General features: G+C 40.5%; 1 protein-coding gene across 1 annotated transcript; it reads right to left on the bottom strand.

The window, feature by feature from the left end:
- Positions 1–439: 439 nt before the first annotated feature.
- On the bottom strand, positions 440–21,168 carry slc38a7 (solute carrier family 38 member 7). Its single transcript, XM_034112273.2, has 12 exons — positions 21,099–21,168; positions 17,999–18,431; positions 17,238–17,291; positions 16,027–16,171; positions 3,999–4,143; positions 3,790–3,888; positions 3,573–3,630; positions 3,340–3,454; positions 2,955–3,102; positions 2,269–2,468; positions 2,123–2,174; positions 440–1,503 (listed from the first exon to the last, which is right to left on the bottom strand). The coding sequence occupies exons 2-12, from the start codon at positions 18,254–18,256 to the stop codon at positions 1,401–1,403; spliced, it is 1,377 nt and encodes a 458-aa protein (XP_033968164.1). The 5' UTR covers positions 18,257–18,431; positions 21,099–21,168; the 3' UTR covers positions 440–1,400.
- Between the last annotated feature and the right edge of the window lie 432 nt (positions 21,169–21,600).

Raw genomic sequence — 21,600 nt, 5'->3', positions numbered from 1 at the left:
TCTGTATGAGAAAACATTCGACTTGATTTCTGAACTAAATGACTTGGGGAAAAAACGACATCCATGTTAACACAGTAAATCAGTAACAGAAATCGTAAATGCACCTGACAGAGTAAAAACTAGTTTGCAGCACCAAAATGATTGGAAAAACATGTTGACACTGAACACCAAATCATAAAAACAATTAAAATCCCAGCAATAACTAGACATTCAAGTTCTCCTACTGGTGGCAGGCGGCATTGTTTTAACTAGTTTCCTTACCTTCATTAGTGTACATAGTAAATGTAGTTAGCACCATTGACAACAAAAGTATCCCTTAATGTAACTGTCCCTTTTCCACAGACAGTATGGCTGGGTTTCACAAAAAGTACAAACTGAAAGTTTGCAAATCTCACTTGTATTATAGCATTAACATACCCAAAATGATCAGCAGTTGAAATAACTGTTCTCAATTGTTTAATGAATATTATATTGTCAAGTCTTGAACATTTGGTCAAAAGAAAGTGCACACATTGGTTTTAGATTAAAAACAGCTTAGTCTTCAGCATGAACAGATTCAAGTAAATTATCAGTGTGCCTGAGTCACTTTTTTTCTGTAAATAGTGTACAAATCGAGTTCTGAGTATCATTTTTTTTTTGCATACAGTTTGGTTTTCATCGCATGACTGTTTAAGACCTGCTGACTCTCAAATGTCACTTTTATAAGCATTGTTTCACCTCAAAGCCAATTATAAAATCATTAGTCATTCTAATATAAGAAACAACTCATGCTTTCCTAAATGTATTATTTTTCAACTCATTTAGAGGTATTGAATGTTTACACAAATATTTGAAAAGAGCTGGCCTGCAGTTTTCACACTACTCATTAATGTTTGTGTACTTTCGGCTGCACCCAGTCAAAACTTTTATTGGGCAAGAAACAAAATTATTTTGTGGGAAATAGCAGCAGCACTATAAAGTGTGGAACTGTATTTGAACTGAGAACCACAACATGTCAATATTTTGATAAGAAACATGCAAGTTAAATACATAAATTGGTACAATTTCATTATTAAAATCAATTTGATTTTAAGACCCCTTATATAAAGTCCCTCAGCTCTTGTATACAGGGAGCCACTAAACCGCCACAAACGGTTTCCAACCATCATTAAAACATGCACTTTAAACTGTACATCAAATAAAAGTGTCTGAAGTCATTTGGCATTGCAGGATGTCTCCGAGTACTACCCGAGTAAAGATCTGTGGGGCTTTTACTCAGTGTGGAGCAGAGATGTGAAATGCCGGAGGAATCTTTTGTAAATGAGTGTCATGAGATGCTTCTCCATCATAGTTCAGAAATAGAAGCACAGGACTGAGGCCCCTCTGTCTTTGACACAGCTGGCTCAATAAAACTGCTCCTCTTAGCTGACGATGTCCTGGTAGATGGAGTTTGTCGTGGTGAGGCCGAAGATGAAGGTTCCAATCGTAACCATTATAATGCCGAAGACCACCATTCCATGCCAGCTGTAACAAGAAAGACCGACATTTAAGAAAAGTCCTCATGGGAAATAATTTCACTTGTACTCAGATAATTTACTGAAATAAAACAGCTAATATGCCGCCATGAGCAAAAGTCATGTATTCAAAAATCATGCTTGCAGTTGCTGACTTAATTAAAACATATTTTCTGAATCTCATGCACTACCGTAATATACTGAGGATTCTTTTAAGACAACACGTATTCTCATTTTAAGGAAAAATCTATGCACATCAAACAGTAGATATTATGTCAATAAATGCTGACGTTACACTACGACTTCTTTTTAAACAATGTGTGGGTTCTACAAATGCTTTGCCTCTAACTGCCGTTTTTAAACTGTTTGAACTAGTAGTTGTTTTAAAAACGGTATATTTTCTGGACTAATGGCAAAAGTGTGATACTGCATCTTTAAAATTACACTTCAATAATCCCAGTGAGAACAATTATTATTAAATTATAGCAGCAGAGCAAGTCTGGTTAAAGAACCAAAGTCCCAATACTGAGGCCCGTTTTGAAGTTAGATACAGGGACCTTGTTGCTTCAGTCAAATGAAATCTAGTTCCAATAAAACTGAAATACATCCAACAAGAATCAGCCTCTCACCTTGTAGTTCGGCTGTCTGTCTCTGACAGCTTGGCTTGCATCAAACACAAACCTGTTGAGCAAAAGATAAAAATGAATATACATTAGTGTGACATTAAAATATCGCACAGATTGGAAACCTTGCAAACGAAGAGTTAAAGTGTTACCTGGGAAGACAAAGATGAAGCAGGCAGCCAATCCCCCGATCAGAGAGATCACCCGACCAATATCCGGGATGAAGAGTGCGAGGGTGAGGGTGATGGTGAACCACACCAGCGTCTGCAGGATCCTCCGCCTCTGCTCGCGACGCACACACAGCTCCACCTGCTCACCTTGGAAACGCAGCCAAAGCCCCTCAATGACGGCCCTGAGAGGACACATTATCACAGAGCGGTGAGGAAACGATGCATTAACTGCAGCGTAATGATCTGACACCAGGTACTGATCCAAAGACAAGCCTCTCTATGAAATCTGTCCATCTGACTGTGCTGTAGTTATTATTATTTTATTTATTATTTATTAACTTTCCACTTTCACTACACACACTGCAAATGTGGAGTATTACAATCTTTGCTTCAGTCAGTTACTTTCAGGATTCAGATAAATACAAAATATTAAATTGAATTCCAATTGCAACATGAAAGTTATGTGCAGGCCTAACTAATGCATTAAGTATAATCAGCGTGAGGAGTACTTTTACTATTCGTACGTTTAGTATGTCATACTTTGTTATTTTACACAGTACAAAAAAGCTACACATTTGAATAACAACTTGTCATTTTACAATCCTAACACATTCTAAGCCAAAGTGACTGACAGTATGCTGGATATTTCTGGATTCGCTGGTTCTTACCTGCCACAGAAGTGTAAAATGGGGTAGGAGGTGATGACACAGATGACTATAAAAGCTCTTGCGATGGCCACTGCAATATCGTCTGAAGGATACGACATCAACACATCCTGATTGACGTTAGAGCCAAACGTCAGGAAGCCACAGACACCTGAACAAACACAACAAGAGGTTATTAAATACCGACATACTGACCGACTTTAAAATACATTAAGACTCTATAATCCATGTGACAACAAAACAAATAAATGATCCGTCTGTTTCAAAGTAGGATTTTTTTTTAAAAAGGCATTTCATTGTAATAAATAATTTATTTTGACTATATAATATAATCAAATAACATCATTGCAATACATTTTCGAGTAATAATTGCACACGTTGACAGTACCTGTTCCTGTGTAGACGAAGAGGCAGATGATCATGCTAAAAGTGACCACGACTCCCCACGGTTTGATCGCCTTCTTGCTCATGCTGTTGAACACCGGCACACAGCTGACGTGGCACTGAAGAGAGAGAGCAGGATGATTAAGATGATACCAAAATAATTCAACATTTTCAGACTCTCTTTGAAAGACAGGCATTTAGTTCTAAGATTTAAAATGAAAGCAAATTAAGGTATACCTGGAAGCCAAAGCATATGGTGGGCATTGCATTGAAAACTGCAGTCCAGGAAGAAGAACTGTAACAAACACAACAATTTAGCAACTCAAGCAAAGCATGAAGACGAGGATGAAGATGTTTCTTGTTGGACAGTGGTAAAACGATTAGTAAAAAGTTCTGAAAGAGCCGTTAGCTGCATAGAATTAGCACAGCGGGATGAAGTGTGTGTAGCGCTCACCTGGTGGGAACGTAGACTGGGATCGCCGCTTTATCCGGCCAGATGTACTTGATGATGACCACGATGGTCACATACCAGGTCCCCATCACACTGAGCCCACTACGATGAAGAGCAACAACTCAGACATGATTATCGTGCAGGGTAAAGGTGAGAAAACATTATCTCATTCTAATCCTTGGTGAGAAAACAAGAGAGACAATGTTTTGTACCTGGCATACTTCTGGAAGCCAATCTCTTTGGGGATGGAGAGAGGGAGAATAATGAGGACTGCAGTAACAGAGATGGTGAATTTACGATCAGTGTACCAGGCGCTGCTGACTGAGCCATCTTTGTCATGAACCACTGCAGCCACCACTGCAACAGAAACAGGACGTATGTTAAACTTGAGAAAGACGGAAACAGGAAGCAAATGCTGGATCACAGAGCAGGTCGACTGTACGCAATCAGAGTTGCAACACAATTTGCTCCCATTCATTGTGTATGGGGGACGACTGATTGCTTCACAAAGCATGCTGGGATACCTGCATTTAGGACAAGCTGGCGAGATGGCGTTACAATTTCAAAAATTCAAACAGGGCCTCATGAAGACAGCAAAACAAGTTACAGAAGCGGAGACTTTCTTTACAGTGGATCTTAGAACAGCAAACTCCCATGAAATGTTTAAAAGCAAATAAAAAACCTGGCTTTTAACTTTTAATTTGGATTAACTTTCAATTGTCACTACTTTTTCTGTTTTGCTTTTATTTTACATTTTTTATTTAATTTTTTGAATTGTTTATTTTAACATATTATCACTGTAGATGTTTTATCTTGTTCTGTATTCATTTTAATAGTATTTTAATATTCTTGTTACGTTTTCTGTAAAGCACGTTGGGCTGCTTGTGCATGAAAGGTGCTATACAAATAAAGTTTATTATTATTACAGCTCTACAACCAGGAACGTAAAGACAGTCTAGTGATAATTGTAACGTAATTTATCAATATAAACATATATTTTTCTCAGTGTTTGTTTTCATTACAATGATAATGATGAGCTGAATTCAGAGCAGGCTCAGTCAACTGCATTCTATCTACTCCTTGACCCACATTGTCTTTCGAAAATGTCGGAATTGTTTGCATACAATGACGCTGCACTGTTAGAGCAATGAGTGCCTCGTGGACTTAAATGTTAACTGCAGTGCACGTGGCAAACATTTAGCCAAGTGGATAATTAAAGTCACAACCACTCCATTAATACATGAAAAAAGAGGGGGAAGGTCACAGGTTTTTTCAGAAACAGGCAGAAGTAGGATTTATTCACTGTCAGCGTCTTAGTGCAGAGAAGTCTGAGACAGGGTCACCTTTTATGAGAGGAAAAAGCTGAGTGGTGTCATCCTTGATGCTCTTTGCCCTTATCAATGATGGCACAGATTCACACTACTACTACTCCACAATTATCTTTCTTTTTTTAAACACAGAGGTCAGCTAAAAGTAGGACAAAGTGCATGCGACTGTAAGAACATCATTACATTAAGAAAGAGTTGGCCATAAAATGCGCGACCATATCACCCCAATTCTGGCTTCATTGCACTGGCTTCCAGTTCGGCTCAGAATAGATTTTAAACTCCTTTTATTTGTTTTTAAAGCCCTAAATGGGCTGGCTCCTGCCTATAGAGCCGAACTCCTACATCGCTACACCCCAGGCAGAGCCTTAAGGTCGGCTGATCAGCTGTTGTTGATAGTGCCTAAGACCAGGCTTAAAACCCGAGGGCATCGAGCTTTCGCAGCGGCTGGCCCTAGGCTCTGGAATACTTTGCCCCTCCATGTGAGGTCGGCCCAGACCCTGTTTTTTTTTTTTAAATCAACACTTAAAACTCACTTTTTCTCTCTGGCTTTTGTTTAATTATCTATTTATTTATTTAGTTATTTATTTATTCATTTAGTTCTTTATTTTAATATTTATAACATAACATAGGATTTCATAAAGTATTTTTAAAATAGTTTATACATTATTCAAATATAGGAATAGTAGATAGGATTACTTAAAATATAGTACCTTATATTTCATCTTTTTCCCTTTAGACCCTTGCGGTTTATTCTTAAAAACCCTTACCCTTACCCACCCCCCATTTCCCCTCTGCTGGTCTATGGCCTTGTAGAGGGTAACGGGGTACAGAGTCGCTTAGATAAGCGGGGGAGTGCATCTGACGAAGAGGTTGTTGTGCTCCCTATCTCTGTTTCTTATCCTATATCTAATAGAACTGCTCGGGTCTTGATAGATTGAGTGGGGAAGTTCATGAGATCTTTCTAGAGGGTTATCAAGAATAACCTTTATCCAATGACCTTTTCCCTCTCTGTCTGTGTCTGTGTCTTCTCTTGTTCCGATTAACCCAGCCAAATCTTTTTTCTTGTTTTGTATCTATTTCTACGCCGGGATCCGGAGTCGAGGCTGATCCTCTTGCTGTAGTCCTGTGTCTTGGATCCTCTATCCTGAGTTCTGGATTAAGTCGTGGACTTCGGGTCGTGGCTGAACTTGTCTCTGCGGTCCTGCTTTGGGTCTCGTCATGCTGTTCCTAACATTCGGTCTATATGCTGTAAAATGTATTATCTCTTGGATTTACACACGGCATCTGTTGCACGTCTGTCCGTCCTGGGAGAGGGATCCCTCCTCTGTTGCTCTCCCTGAGGTTTCTCCCATGTTCCCCTTTAAAGTGTGGGTTTTCTCTGGAAGTTTTTCCTTGTACGATGTGAGGGTCTAAGGATAGAGGGTGTCGTTTTTCTCATACTGATATTCTGAACAATCTGTGCTGTTGTATTTGCTGTAAAGTGTCTCTTCTGTAGGCTATTTTTATTTTATTGTTGGAGAAATACTGTTTTCTCCACTCTTTGGGTTGTTTTAATGCACTGATATCATGTGTGGCTCTGAACTGTGTATGACGTTGCAGCTGCCTCTTCTTGTGATAGGAGGCAGGAGGCAGGAGGCAGGGCATTTCATGTTGTTGATATTTATGAGGAGACAGACTTGCTGTCTCCTAAATATCGCTTGTCTATGAGGCGTGAAGGAAGTACGTGACTCTTTCCAGAAGACGTCGCAGATGATCCTGACACCTTTCCGACACCCGCGGACAGAGGTGGGACCAAGTCATTGTTTTGCAAGTCCGAGTCAAGTCTCAAGTCTTTGCGCTCAAGTCCAAGTCAAGTCTCAAGTCAGGTTGGGCAAGTTCAAGTCAAGTCCAAGTCCTAAACTTTAACAAAACGAGTCATAAACAAGTCATTATGTGCTTTTCACCAAATGTAATGACATCGATCAACAGAATAATATTTAATAATCAAACTGCTCTTTATTAGTCACATGAATCATTTAATAATCAATTTTCTCTCTGCTGGTAAAGTAACGTGTGTTTTTCTATTTTAAGAGGGATCAGTAAGGTAAGGCTACCGTGACGGTTTGATTCAGAAGGAGTTTAATGTATAAGATCCCTGATGTTGAGGTAACCAGAATGTTTATTTCCGCTGTGTACAACATTTTGTAAGGGACCCACAATCTATCTTTATGCAAGGGATAATGTGCAGCGAGGCGGTCTCTATGGGGAAGAGAACACCGGCATCTAGATCCCTCTGCAGGTGGTACTTTAACTATATTTTGATGCTAATACTTTTGTACTTTTACTTGTAACATTTTTAATTCAGAACTTTTTATTGTAACCGAGTATTCCTACATTCTGGTACTTTTGTACTCAAGTACAAGATCTGAAATTCTCCCACCTCTGACAGTAAATCCTGAGTGGTTACCAAAATAAAGGTAACCAAAAGAGGTTATTTTCATTTTACAAATCCTGCACTCAGCTTTGCTTTCTCCAATATCATTGAAATGCAGCCAGATGCTGCTTATTTTTTCGGTTTTCGCTAATTTCTAGACTTTTTCCGATGCACTTGCATTAAAATCCGTCTCCCGTCGCTCTGTGCAGCTGGCCTGTACCACTACACCTGCTGTGCCCCCCACCCTTCTTTCACATAATGGTATGATCCTAGTGTGTCCTCGCATATGATTGGCCGCATGGTGGCCCAGCTAAATAAAATCCTGCCCCTGCCTGCAAGGATTCTCAGCAAGAGTAGGAGCAGCTGAAGATTTTGCTCTCCCCGACGGGAGTCTGCTCTTCTAGCACCAGCTCGCGATCGGCGTGTTGGAGACCTCTGAATTAAATTATCAAGTCACCTCAAGTCAGAAGGCTCAAGTCCAAGTCAAGTCCCGAGTCATTGGTGTTCAAGTCCAAGTCGAGTCGCAAGTGTTTTGTGATTTTGTCAAGTCGAGTCTCAAGTCATCAAATTGGTGACTCGAGTCTGACTCGAGTCCAAGTCATGTGACTCGAGTCCACACCTCTGCCCGCGGATGATATTAGCGCCACCTTGATTTACGACCTTGTTGTTATCTCCGTGTTTCGGACTATATAAGCCTGATGTTTTTTGCTGTTCCTTTGAGCAACATACCCCATGTGTGTGAGTTAACCCATATCCTTTGTGTGTGATTTAACTCTGCTCCTTCTTGCAAGAATACATTAGTTACCTGATCATTGATTCTCAACCTGGTGTCGAGTGATATTTTTTCTAACATATTGGTCCTTCGAGCCGGAACCAAGATCTCCTTTTTTCTCCGGACAAACGAGCCTGACACTATGCACAGGGAGTCGAGAGACTCTTACAAAAAGACCCCTACCTTGTTTCCCTTACAAAGAAACAATTTGGTAAATAGGGGGGCCAGGTTACGCTGGAGAGGAGAGGAGTGACGGATCCTTGAACTACCGACACAGGAGAGAAAGTCAATACAGGCACCGTTTTGGTTTCAACCCCTTGGTTCGCGGAAGGATATCAAAAAAGTCCTAGAAAGACACAGGTAAACTTATCTAAAGTACTTTTAAATGATTTGTGGTTTCAAACTAGAGGCCTTGGGTATAAGTAGTTTGTGGTTCAAACTATGAGGCCAGTTTTTTTTAGTTTCTTAAAAAACTAAAGGATCTTATAGTTCGTGGGTGGACTATAGGGCACATTTTCTTAGTTTTACTAAAACGATTGTGTGACTTTATAGTAGGATACAAGGTACGGCTATTTTATAGTGGGTGACTAAGTACGGCTATGGGTATTTTCTTAGTTTTGGGGAAAACTAGGACAGTTTAGTTTTCTTAGTTTTGCTAACAACTATTGTGAGTCTGTAGTACGAGGTACGGCTATGAGTATTTTCTGAGTTTTGGGGAAAACTTTGACAGTTTAGTTTTCTTAGTTTTGCTAAAACTATTGCGAGCTTATAGTACGAGGTACGGCTATGAGTATTTTACCTAGTTTTGGGGAAAACTAGGACAGTTTAGTTTTCTGGGTTTTGCTAGTTTTATAGTTTATGCGTAAGCTATAGGGCATTTTTACTTAGTTTTGGGGAAAACTATAGAAGTCTAATCATGGGTTCATGCTGCTGCATGACCCGTGGGAAGAAGATAGAAACAGACATAATCATCTTATCAGGAGATGCTAAATGGATGCAGATGATCGCATAGAACGAGTGTGAAGAGATTAAAAAGTGGCAAAAATAAATACGACTTCCAAGGGAGGTTAGTGGTAGAGGAATGCCAACAATTGATTGATAGCATCGAGAACAAATGTAATGGGAATGGAAAAAGGGAGGAAGAAGAGGATTTATTAGGGGCTATGATGTGGTTAGCCGAAGCAAGGAAGAGAAAGGGAAAATGCTGAGGAAACAGCTAAATCAGAAAAAGAGAAATTAGAATCAGAAAAGAAGAAATCAGAAAATGAGGTTTTGTATAACTTGTATCCTAATCTCCCCTATTCCGAGAAACTGGAGAAACTTGACGATCAAGTGATATGCAGACGCCGCCAGCCCCCTCCTCCGTATCTCCCTCCTGTGGGACCTGCTATAATGCAGAAGCAACGGATAGATGAAAACCATGCACCAGCTCTACACCCCGGGGATCTCCTCAGACCCCTGGCCTCCTGCTCGTCTCACCCCTCTGCTCCCCTGCCACCTCCGCTGCCTTGGCCACCCGCTCCGCCCTACCAACCACCTCCACACCCCGACCCTCATGCTCCCGCGCAGAGAACAGCCGGCATGAGGGAGGAACCCAGCAACAGATGGTCAGGTAAGACATTCAGAATGCCCGTTTTGCCAGTTATGAATATATCAGGGAATGTGACTGATTTTCTAAGGGGGGCATTTAAACTGAATGGGATGAAATTGGCAAACAAAAGAAAAAAAAGAAACAAAAGGGACCTGTGTTTTTAACACAGGATGAATCTGATGATTACACTTCTGATGTATGTTCTGTTGAATTGCTTTTCCGAGGTGATCAAAGAGGGTGTGGACGGGGCCGTGGCGGAAGGGACGGACGAGGTGGAGGGCGAGGTGGGGCACGAGGTGGAGGACGGGGAGGAGGAAAATTCACGGAGGGAAGTTGCTTTTTGCGTGGTAAATTTGGACATTGGGAAAACGACTGCAGAGCAAAGAGGCCACAGGAAGGAACGGAGGACTGGGTGAAGAAGGCATGACTAGAGCCAAGTGCATCTGCAAAATCAGGTCATGTATTATCACACACAAACATAAACCCTGAACAGATGAAGAAGGTTAATGTAGAAAGTAAAACAACAGAAACAACTACAGAACAGACTAACCCAAAACAAGATAAACCAAATCAGAATGACCTAAGACAAAATGACTCAGACCTTGACAGTGATACAGAAGCAGGGTCAGATAACATGTCTATCAGCTCAGCCGATGAGGAAGTGGAGATATTAGAATTAGGTACTGTAGAGCTGATGCTGGCATATGAAGAGAAACCATTTGTTACTTTAACGATAATGGGAATAGATGTAACCTTCCTATGTGACTCAGGCGCATGCAGAACCGTAATTCTACCACACCTAGCGGAGGGGCTGAGGGATTTAAAGAAATCAAAAGAGACGATTTTAGTAAGATCTGCAAACGGGGCGGTAACCGTAGAAACTTGACTGTGCCACTTGCAATAAAGCAGGGGTGTCAAACTCAATTTCATCGCGGGCCACATTAGAATTATGGTTGCACTCAAAGGGCCGGTGGTAACTTTAAGACTATATAAATATACATAGATAAATATAAATAATATATATATATAAAATAATGTATTATTTTACAATATTTCCTCTGCATTGGATTATTATCGGATAGGGTAATAACTTAATAATTAACTACGCCTGAAAGCAGAAGTAATTGCAGTGCGCATCTCACAAAATGAGATGCATTGTGGGACATGTCGTTTATGGGCAATGTGCTCCTGTAAAGCGGCACGTGACCTTATAATAAACGTATTATATTATTTGCAAGCTCTTGTGGGGCCACAGCAAATGAAGTGGCGGGCCGGATTTGGCCCCCGGGCCTTGAGTTTGACACCCCTGCAATAAAGGATCCAGTAACTGGACTCACAGCTCAGAAATCTGTTGTCATATCAAGTACATGCCCCACTGCTCTCCTTGGTCGGGATGTAATGTCAGAGTTAGGAATAGCAGTGGTTCCAACTCGAAATGGGATGAAGGCAATAAGAATCTTTGAGAAATGTAAGAAGCCTGAGCCTGACCTGTATGTAGTAGACGGAGTGGGGCCTCCGACCTATTTTTATAGTTTTGACCTCATAACCCAGGGGCCAAGGGAGGTCACTAAAGCACTTTGGGAAAAGACCCTACAGGTCTCCAAAGAGCTCTCAAACCCCCTACTTGACCTCAACAAACGGGAGGACATGAAAATCATAAACTTCGTGTCAGACCCGGGGCTGGGAGTCTCTGATTTACACTATGAAAAGAAGTTTTTCAAGGAGCCACATGTCCAGTTAGCAATTAAAAACTTCTACTGGAGTGATGCTGGCTTCTGTGGGGTATCAGTTGGCCTCCCCCGAAAAGACAGAGCAGGGTTCAGAAGCTGGAGCATTGCCCACGTCGCACTGAGTAAGCCAAAAGGCAGACAGTGGCGAGAGGTGGGAGGTTTTGTCTCCACATGTGCAAATGATCATCTAATTTGGGATTCAGTAACAGGGAGACCTGGAGTTTTCCATTCCACGGATGTGGATGCCTACAAGATGAAGCTTAACTGGCATACAATAGGGAAAAAAGCAGTGCATTTGTCTTCACATGACGAACAATGACGAATGCTTGATTTCCACACACTCTCCTCATTAGAAGAGGAGCTGTTAGAACAGCTGCCTGAGGAGCTGTGGTCTCAAGGTCCCGCGGATGTAGGCAAGATCAAAGGCGTAGAACCGGTAAAGATAACACCAAAAGGAAATGTCAGGCCTTATCAAAGACAGTATCCCATTAAACCTGAAGCTATAAGCAGAATAGAACCCGTAGTTGAGGCATTGATCAAATCAGGCATAATAAGAGAATGCCCTGATTCCCCGTGCAACACTCCTTTATTTCCTGTCAGAAAAGCACTCCCATCCACCGGCTGGAGGATGGTGCAGGACTTACAGGCAGTAAATAAGGCCGTGATTCCGAGGGCACCGTTAGTGCCCGACCCACATACATTGTTATGTGAGGTAAAGCCACAGAGCAAATACTTTTCAGTAATTGACTTAGCAAATGCGTTCTTTTCAGTTCCCGTACATAGAGACTCTCAATTTTGGTTTGCTTTCCAATTTAAAGGGAAAAAATATACTTACACAAGTATACCACAGGGTTACTGTGAAAGTCCAACTATATTTTCTCAAGCTAGGTCTGCAAACCTAGCAAAATTTGATCCACCTGAGGGAAGGCAAATATTACTCTATGTAGATGACATTCTGATATGCTCTAGAACACAGGAACAATGTCAAAAAGATACACTGGCGTTGTTACAATACCTATCAGAGCAGGGGAACAAAGTGAGTAAGAGCAAGCTACAACTATGGAAGTTGAAAGTGAAATATTTGGGATATGATCTGTCGAAAGAAGGTAGATCCCTTGATGATGCACGGAAAACAGCTGTCTTACAGGTCCCGAAACCACTGACAAAGAGACAGATGATGTCATTTTTGGGCATGGCTAACTTCTGTCGTAGTTGAATTCCTAATTATGCAGAATTAGTGAACCCTCTGTCGAGGCTGATTTATGACCTGCCTATGGCAGCACATGACAAGCTACAATGGAATGAGAACGCGAAAAAATCTTTTGTGAAAGTTAAGCAGATGTTAACCAGTTCCTCAGTTTTAGGCCTACCAAATTATGCAAAGCCCTTTGTACAGACAGCAGATTGTAAAAATGGATTTATAACGTCAGTACTCACTCAACTACATTGGGGGGAAGAATAGACCAGTGGCATTTTATTCCTCACAATTGGACACCATAGCTCCAGCCATGCCCATTTGTTTACAAGCAGTAATAGCAGCCTCCATGGCAGTACAGGCATCTGCAACAATAGTGCTTTTTAGATCATTGACTCTAAAAGTAACTCACGCAGTGTCCGTACTATTGTTACAAAATAAACAAACCTATATGTCACCAGCTAGACATTTAGCATGCATGGCTACGTTGTTATCACAACCAAATCTTACTATCGAGAGATGTACTACTTTAAATCCAGCTACACTACTGCCAGTAGAGATAGATGGGGAACCACATGACTGTATCGCAGAAATTGAGAACAGAGTGTTACCAAGGACCTGACGGACATTCCCTTCCCAGATGCAGACATAACGATGTATGTTGACGGTTCATGTAAGAGGAATCTTGATGGAACTAATGCAACAGGCTATGCTGTAGTGACACAGACGAAACTGCTCAAGGGCGCAGCATTGCCGTCACACTTATCAGCACAGGCAGCAGAACTAATCGCACTAACAGAGGCATGCAAGCTGGGAAAAGGGAAGGCAGTTAACATTTATACAGACAGCAACTATGCTTATTCATGTATACATGTGTTTGCACAACAATGGAAAAATAGGGGGATGGTAACATCCACAAACAAACCTATTGCACATAAAGATTTGATCCCATCACTTTTGGATGCAGTAGAACTCCCTAAGAGAGTGGCGATCTGTAAGTGCAGCACACACTACAGGGACGGACCCAATTTCCACAGGGAACCGGAAGGCAGATGAAGAGGCTAAGAAAGCAGCGCAAAGACAGTGACAGGACGATGCTGAAAATATGGAACACATTGATCATGACATACTAAAAGACATGCAAGCGAATGCACCTGACAAAGAAAAGGTATACTGTAAGAAGAAGTTGTGTACACAGAATAAAGAGGGGTTGTGGGAAAGTACAGAAGGCAAATTTGTATTACCAAATAGCTTATTTCGATATGCAGCTACATTGAGCCATGGGTTGGACCACGGCTCAACAGTGGGGATGGTGGAAGTAATACAGAAGATATTCACAGCCTATGGCTTTACAAACTACTGTTTAGCATGTTCTGTGTGTGCACAGTATAACCCTCAAGGACAGTTCAAACCAAAGAGAGGTAAAATACCGGAGCCAGTATCCGTCTCAGCACATTTGCATGGACTTCATTGAACTAAATAAATATGAGGGAATTAAATATTGTCTAACAATCATTGACATGTACCGGTACTCAAAATGGATTGAAGTTTTTCCAACTAGGAATCCAGATGCATTGACAGTGGCTAAAGCATTGACAAATCACATAATCCCATGTTTTGGAATTCTGGAAAATATCTATAGTGATAATGGCACACACTTTGTAAATAAAGTAATTCAGGATTTAACAGCTGTATTTGGAATACAATTAAAACGACATTGTTCTTATCATCCACAATCAGCAGGGTTGATAGAAAGAAATAATGGTACAGTATGGCCAAGACAGGGAAAACATGGATGAGATGCTTAGCACCAGAGATGCTAAGCATGCACATCCTACCTAGTGCTAGAGGGCTATCACCTTTTGAAATGTTATATGGAAGACCATATTATCTGCCTGAGTTAAAACCATTTGTAAGAGAGGACGAGAGTATAAGTGAAAACACAGCAGAATTTATGGCAAACATTTTGAGAAGAAAAGAGATCACAAATGTTATTGTCCCCTCTGCACAGGAAGTACCTGACACTACACAGACAGTGAAACCAGGAGAGTGAGTGTTCACCAGAGCGATAAAGAGGAAGAGCTGGCACTCGCCCAAGTGGGAGGGTCCCTACCAAGCACTCCTGTCTACACCGACTGCAGTTAGAGTGGCGGTGAGACCATCCTGGATACATCTGACTGTGAAGCTGTTTAAACCTAAAGACAGAAACTCGCCTCTACTGTGGTGAAGTCCGGCTACAAAGGGAGGTGATTCCAATAAGGGCACTTGTCTCAAACCAGTGAAGAAACCAACAGAACCCAGTAGAATTTAAAGAGTGGACGTTAGCAGGGAAACAGTAACGGGTCTGAGTGATAGAAACCGACAATGTACAGAGAAAGAATTAGGCCATGGCATCCATTCGGATTACATTAAAAAACATGTGCCTATACAATCTACCTACCTCAGCCGTTTGGGTACTTTTGTATATGAATTTTTTATCTTTTATAATCATTTGTATTTTTCCAAGTTCTATGTTATTCCGTAGTATAAACAGGAGGGATATGTTGGAGAAATACTGTTTTCTCCACTCTTTGGGTTGTTTTAATGCACCGATATCATGTGTGGCTCTGAACTGTGTATGACCTTGAAGCTGCCTCTTCTTGTGATAGGAGGCAGGAGGCAGGGCATTTCATGTTGTTGATATTTATGAGGAGACAGACTTGCTGTCTCCTAAATATCGCTTGTCTATGAGGCGTGAAGGAAGTACGTGACTCTTTCCAGAAGACGTCGCAGATGATCCTGACACCTTTCCGACACCCGCGGATGATATTAGCGCCACCTCGATTTACGACCTTGTTGTTATCTCCGTGCTTCGGACTATATAAGCCTGATGTTTTTTGCTGTTCCTTTGAGCAACATACCCCATGTGTGTGAGTTAACCCATATCCTTTGTATGTGATTTAACTCTGCTCCTTCTTGCAAGAATACATTAGTTACCTGATCATTGATTCTCAACCTGGTGTCGAGTGATATTTTTTCTAACATTTATGTACAGCACTTTGGCTCGACCAATTTTTTTTATAAATGTGCTATATAAATAAAACTGGATTTGATGTGATTTGATAAGACAAGGCTCAGAGAAATTGAATTTTTAACGATTGTCTGAACGGTCTGATAAAATGAGACATAAATATGGTGGCAGTGATTCAGTTATCAGTGTACTTATACTTACAGCGATCCAGCTGGTCTCCAATGACAATAAAGAAAGCAATACAGGTCCCAAAGGTGTAGATGACAATGGCTACTTCACATAAGATCCCTGTGAATTTCCCACAAGTGGCTCGGACAACCTCCTGATAGGTGCTTTCGTTGCTCACCTGAAGACAACAGACACATCTTTAGAAAGTGGACTCAGCAGTAAATGCATAGCTTGAGATGATGGTGCAGTAATAGTCTAAAAATACCCATTTGGATAAAGCGAGGCCTTGAGGGGATGCCCTTGCTGAGCCAACAATGTTTTAGGCAGACTGGGGATTTAATGCAATGCTGAGTCAATAAAATATTCCCAAGCGCTCTTTCAACGCAAGCAGTATCATTCAAAACTCTGACATTGAGATACTTATTCATGTGCCCACGTTAGCGTTGTCTTATCTTCTTTGATTCTCTCCTGATTAATACATTTGTAACACAGCGTGACAAGTTTGAAGCAAATATAAATATAAAAAGGGATAACAGTTACTGGGGTATTTGTCCTACGGCATTTTCCCTTTATATGATATTCCCAGCAGATACCTACAACTTAGCCTGCAGCAGGAGCCTCACAGCTGACTTTAACAACCTTCAGTTTAAGGCATGGTTATAAAGAAGGTTTCAGGCTGCTGAGTAGTCACCCATACTCATGACATCAGCAATTGTAATGGTGGCACGTGCTTTAAAACAAAGTTCACTGTGCTGCTGAATGTACTGTTTTTTGTATTTTAGAGCAAAACTCAGCAGGAGTATCTTGGTCAGACTTTGTTTAACTGACAAAAATCTCCTTTGCTTTTTAACATGTAAGCAAAAATCTGAACCAACAGGAAGTGAAAGTCTGGGATGTTGTGCAATGCACTTCCTATGATCAGGAATACTATCACAGAACAGAATTATTACACAAGGCTACTATAGAAGAAACAAAACGTATGTATTCACAGGGTGAGGGTGTCGTTTTTCTCATACTGATATTCTGAACAATCTGTGCTGTTGTATTTGCTGTAAAGTGTCTCTACTGTAGGCTATTTTTATTATATGTACAGCACTTTGGCTCGACAAAAATCGTTTATAAATGTGCTATATAAATAAAACTTGATTTGATTTGATTCATATTAACAATGGTTTAAAATGAAAGTAAGACAAGTGGCAGAGTGATAATTGGAAATACATCTGACCGTATTGAGGGACACGTACCTGGCAGCAGTAGCCCAGGATCACCAATCCACTGATTATGAAGATCAGCATAAACTGAAACAAGAAACAGGAAGGAAAACGTTATAGTTCCCATTTTTATTTCCTATATAGGCAGTTGCACAAAAAAGGACATTCAGTCTGAGTCAGCAGTTATGAACCCGAATTGGGTTTCAAACTAGTTTTTAAATGCTGTGTGCGAGCACTAGAGCTGCAACAATAGGTCGACTAATCGATTAATCCATGGGTCTTTAACGGCCAAATAATTTCAATTTATAATTGATCTCTTAAAAAAACAGGGTTAGGTTAGGGTTAGGGTTAGGACAAATCCAACATTGAAATTTCATTAATGCAAATAAGTGTGCTAGCTGGCCGATGTCAAAATACTGTGTGACAACTATCCATTGGAAAATTAAAGGCTTTTTATTATTATTATTGAATAGCTTAGTATTGTAGCATCATACATGTGACTGTTGTTAAAGGCCAAGTTATATGAAATGTAATTGTATACAAATGTTGTAGAGGGTCCCTGCTCTGTCTCTCTTTCAGTTAAGGGATTCTTATACCTGAAAATCTTTAAAGGCCCCTGGGTCAGAGAGACGAGGGAGTCTAGATAAATACCAATAACTGGAATAACATAGATATTTTTTTAGTCTCACTCGGCACAGAAATGTAATGTCTGATTAGTCATTGTTCAACAGAATTATAGGTTGCCTTAGTAAAAGGTAACCACAGTATTGCACTCGTCACTGGGATCTCCTCACCATTTGGAGCATAACTCCTGCGGTCACTCCTCCAGCCAGATTGAAGGCTGCGGGGAAATTTAGTAGACCTGCTCCCAGTGCTGCGTTCACTACGATGAAGACCGCTGCCCAGGACGACACGCAGCCGCCGCCCCCCCGGCTCTCCGTCTCAAGATGCCGGACCGATTCCACGCTGGGGCTCTGCAGGAGCCAGGCTCGCTCTCCAGAGTCATGGCTCCCAACCCCGGCCCAGTCCTCAACGTCTGTGTTGATCGCCATGAGTTACCAGGCTGTAGCTCGACCTCCCGAGCCTCACACTGCTGTCTCCACCTCTCTCGATCCCAATGAGGAAATGTTGATGAGCGATATCTGAAGTCCCACCACAGTCAGGAGGCAGCTGATGTTTCTCAAGCCTTTCACCAGTATCAGTATGATGATGGAACCATTTAGCTATCTGTAATGAGATAGAATTGCATTTAGAGATACTGGCATTAGCAAAAAAGGAACTTAACATGCACACGGCTGTTATCATATCAACATTTAGGTCAATGTAAACAAGTATTTAATCTATTTACTGTTTTAAGTTACTGTGAATAAATCCAAGCACAAGTCACTTTTAGCACAGCACTTGTTCTCTGTATTTTTAGAAGACACATCAGTTCCCAAGCAAGGTATCTGTTTTCCTCATTGGTGAAAAACTGTAGGCTATTTCATAATAGTTCTAAATAGTTGCTTGTAACGTATTGGGTTACAAGAAACGTGCATACTATTGGCCAACGCTATCTTTGGTTCCATCCCTTTGGAGCTTTTCACCACTACTGCTAAGTTTTGACGAGCCATTTCCTAAACCTTATCTCCTGCTAACAAACAAAGAAGTGCTTAGGACAGGAGCATGGGGGTGATCTAATGCAGAACATCTTGTGTGAAGAATGCAAACCAAGAAAAAGTCAATCAAGAGCATGGTAGCTTTCCAGTAACAGTAACATCATCTGACCACTGTGACTGCACACCAGGTACTGACACAGGTCAAGCCACTAAACCAATAGTTACGATTAATGTAGGCTGTCAATGCTGATATAAAGCATCGTTGTAGAGTTTAACAAATATAACAAAGCTTTTCATAAAATGAGATAAAACTAGATACAAGTGGTTTACTTGAGTTTGGTTTAAGTTGTTTTAGTTTTGAGGACTCTGACACATAACATTGAAACCATTGCTTACTCAAGTAAAAATGGTATGTACTTTTCCTTTACTTTAGTATTTAAATATGTAAACTACATCTCAGATTAAGTTATATTTTAACTTTAATGCATTCATTTGATAACTTAAATTACGTGTTACTTTAAGGATCAGAAAAAACAAGAACTCACAAAAAGTAAAGTCATTAAAAACACCTTAAGGAGCTGTAAAACATCTGAATACTTCCTTCACATTTGACTATATGGAGTGAAATATCCTGCGATCATACAGAAACATCTAAAATACAACCATGTTGAAGAATGAAGGCTGGACCTCACATTACATACCTCAACAACTAAAGCTATTACAGGGCTCGACATTATAAATGGCCCGCTGGCCCGGAAGCACTATTTAGACACCCCCGGGCCAGCATAATGTACTTTCCACTTGCCCGCTCGGGCCACTAAAAATATTGCTTTAAAAAAAAAAAAAAAAAGGTCCTGTGGTATTTTGACTAGCCATTTAGTTAAATTGTTTCGTTTATCAACGCTACAACATAGCGTTTCGTGAGGCGGTTGTCGTTGTTGGGTGAAAAGCAAACAGCTGTTTACTGCAGAGCGCAGCGCGAGCCGTCTCCCGTGCAGGAGCGCGCTCCTTCACTACAGATTTTCTCGCCACCTAACCATTCTCCAAAATGTTTTTAATACCAGCGGTAACCGGCCAAGCGCCGTGCAAAAAACAATCTTCAAATGAAAGAATGTCACCGGAGGAGTTAAAGGAGAGTGACCGGGAGTATGGCTACAATACAGAGACGGTTTAGAAAATATATTAATTTGACCCTATAGAAAAGCTGTGTTATTTATGGCGAAGAGTGAGTGTCATTTAAAACAATGTATGACAAGTGAGGTTTTTTTTTCCATCTTGTCACTGAGGGCCCTCTTTGCTCAAGGGCCCCTGGGCACTTGCCCAGGTTGCCCATATGGTTAATCCGGCCTTGTGTATGAGAAGAAGAAGGAGAGAAAGTTTCAGCCACACTGGCTTGATCGATGGAGTTGGCTTCAATATGATGCCAATATAGACAAGGTCTTTTGTCGGCTCTGTACATCAATGCTGACCTATTCTGACAAGTAAGTGAAGAGTAGAAAATATAAGGGTAATTATTCGCTATCGAGACATGTCCCAGCAGTTTAGGATAATGAAGGTTCTAATCTAGGCTATTACTTAGCCATTACATGTCTAACTCCTAATGACAGGAAGGCAGCAAGTGCATTATACAAATAATAATATACTCATAATAATGATAATAGCAGACATTTTTTAACAATGACCACAATATAATTATTTTAATAAACCAAATATGAACAATTGAGGAAAATGAAGAAGAACTGATGATTCAAATGTTGTAGTACAAGTAGTAATGAAGTTTGTGCATACATTACTATTGCAACAAATGTGTAAATTTTCTTCGTTATTAGTCGACTTTTTGGACGAATGCTCTTGGGCCAGTGGAATTTTACCCTTAATGTCTACCCCTGATGTACATAAACTGCTAGAAACTAATAGCTAATGAAACTAACATGACTTGAAACAAGAGAGGCTGCAGATGATGTCCAGCTGACCTTAATTTAATTTACTGCTAACTTAGCTTCTCCTTCAGCAACCCAAACAAAAATCTGGTCAAACACCACACCTTTTAATGTGATTAGATTATGCTTTTCTTTTCAATAAGGTAACAATAACATCTGTCAACGCAGTCAACACCTTTGTTACTCATGTACCACAATAGCTAGCTAACGTTTCACATAGCTGACTAAAACAACAAATGCAAGTATTTTTTTCATCAAACAGTTCTACACATTTAAACATATATCATTTACAATCGCTGTTATTCCTCAGCTGTTTAGCAAAGTGTAGAAGATAAAAAGCTGATAAGGAAAAGTACCTTGAGTGTGGAGCAGCCTCCCGGTGACTGAGCGTCTGACTGTTTTGCTGCCCGTAGAATGCAGAGAAACACGTGACACTGCATCACGTTAAGAGTTGTGGGTATTGTAGTTCTCTTTGACTTATTTTCCATTTAAAGTGTAATCTTTTTATGAATATCACATTTCACTTGGAGTTTTAACGTAATTGGTTAATTAAATGCTAAATAACCCATACACATATTTTTATCGGTGACTTGTGGGATAAAGTTAGATGAATCACATTGTTAAAGCCTATCAAACATAGTTTTTCCCTATTCTTTAGCCATTAAAGACATCTAAATTATATCCTATAAATCCAAAGCATCTAATCTAAACATTAAAATACAATAAATATCAAATGTTATGTGGGATACCCATTTTTTGTATAAGCATAGTTCTAAACACAACAAATATGCAGTGTCGCAATAAGATTACAGTGAAAGTCTTCTCAAAATGTGTAATAATTTGTAAGTAAACATCACG

The sequence above is a fragment of the Pseudochaenichthys georgianus genome, chromosome 3, assembly GCF_902827115.2.
Source record: "Pseudochaenichthys georgianus chromosome 3, fPseGeo1.2, whole genome shotgun sequence".
NCBI classification, from domain to species: Eukaryota; Metazoa; Chordata; class Actinopteri; order Perciformes; family Channichthyidae; genus Pseudochaenichthys; species Pseudochaenichthys georgianus.
The sequence above is the reverse complement of the archived record's forward strand: the minus strand, read 5'-3'. Positions and strand labels throughout refer to the sequence as shown.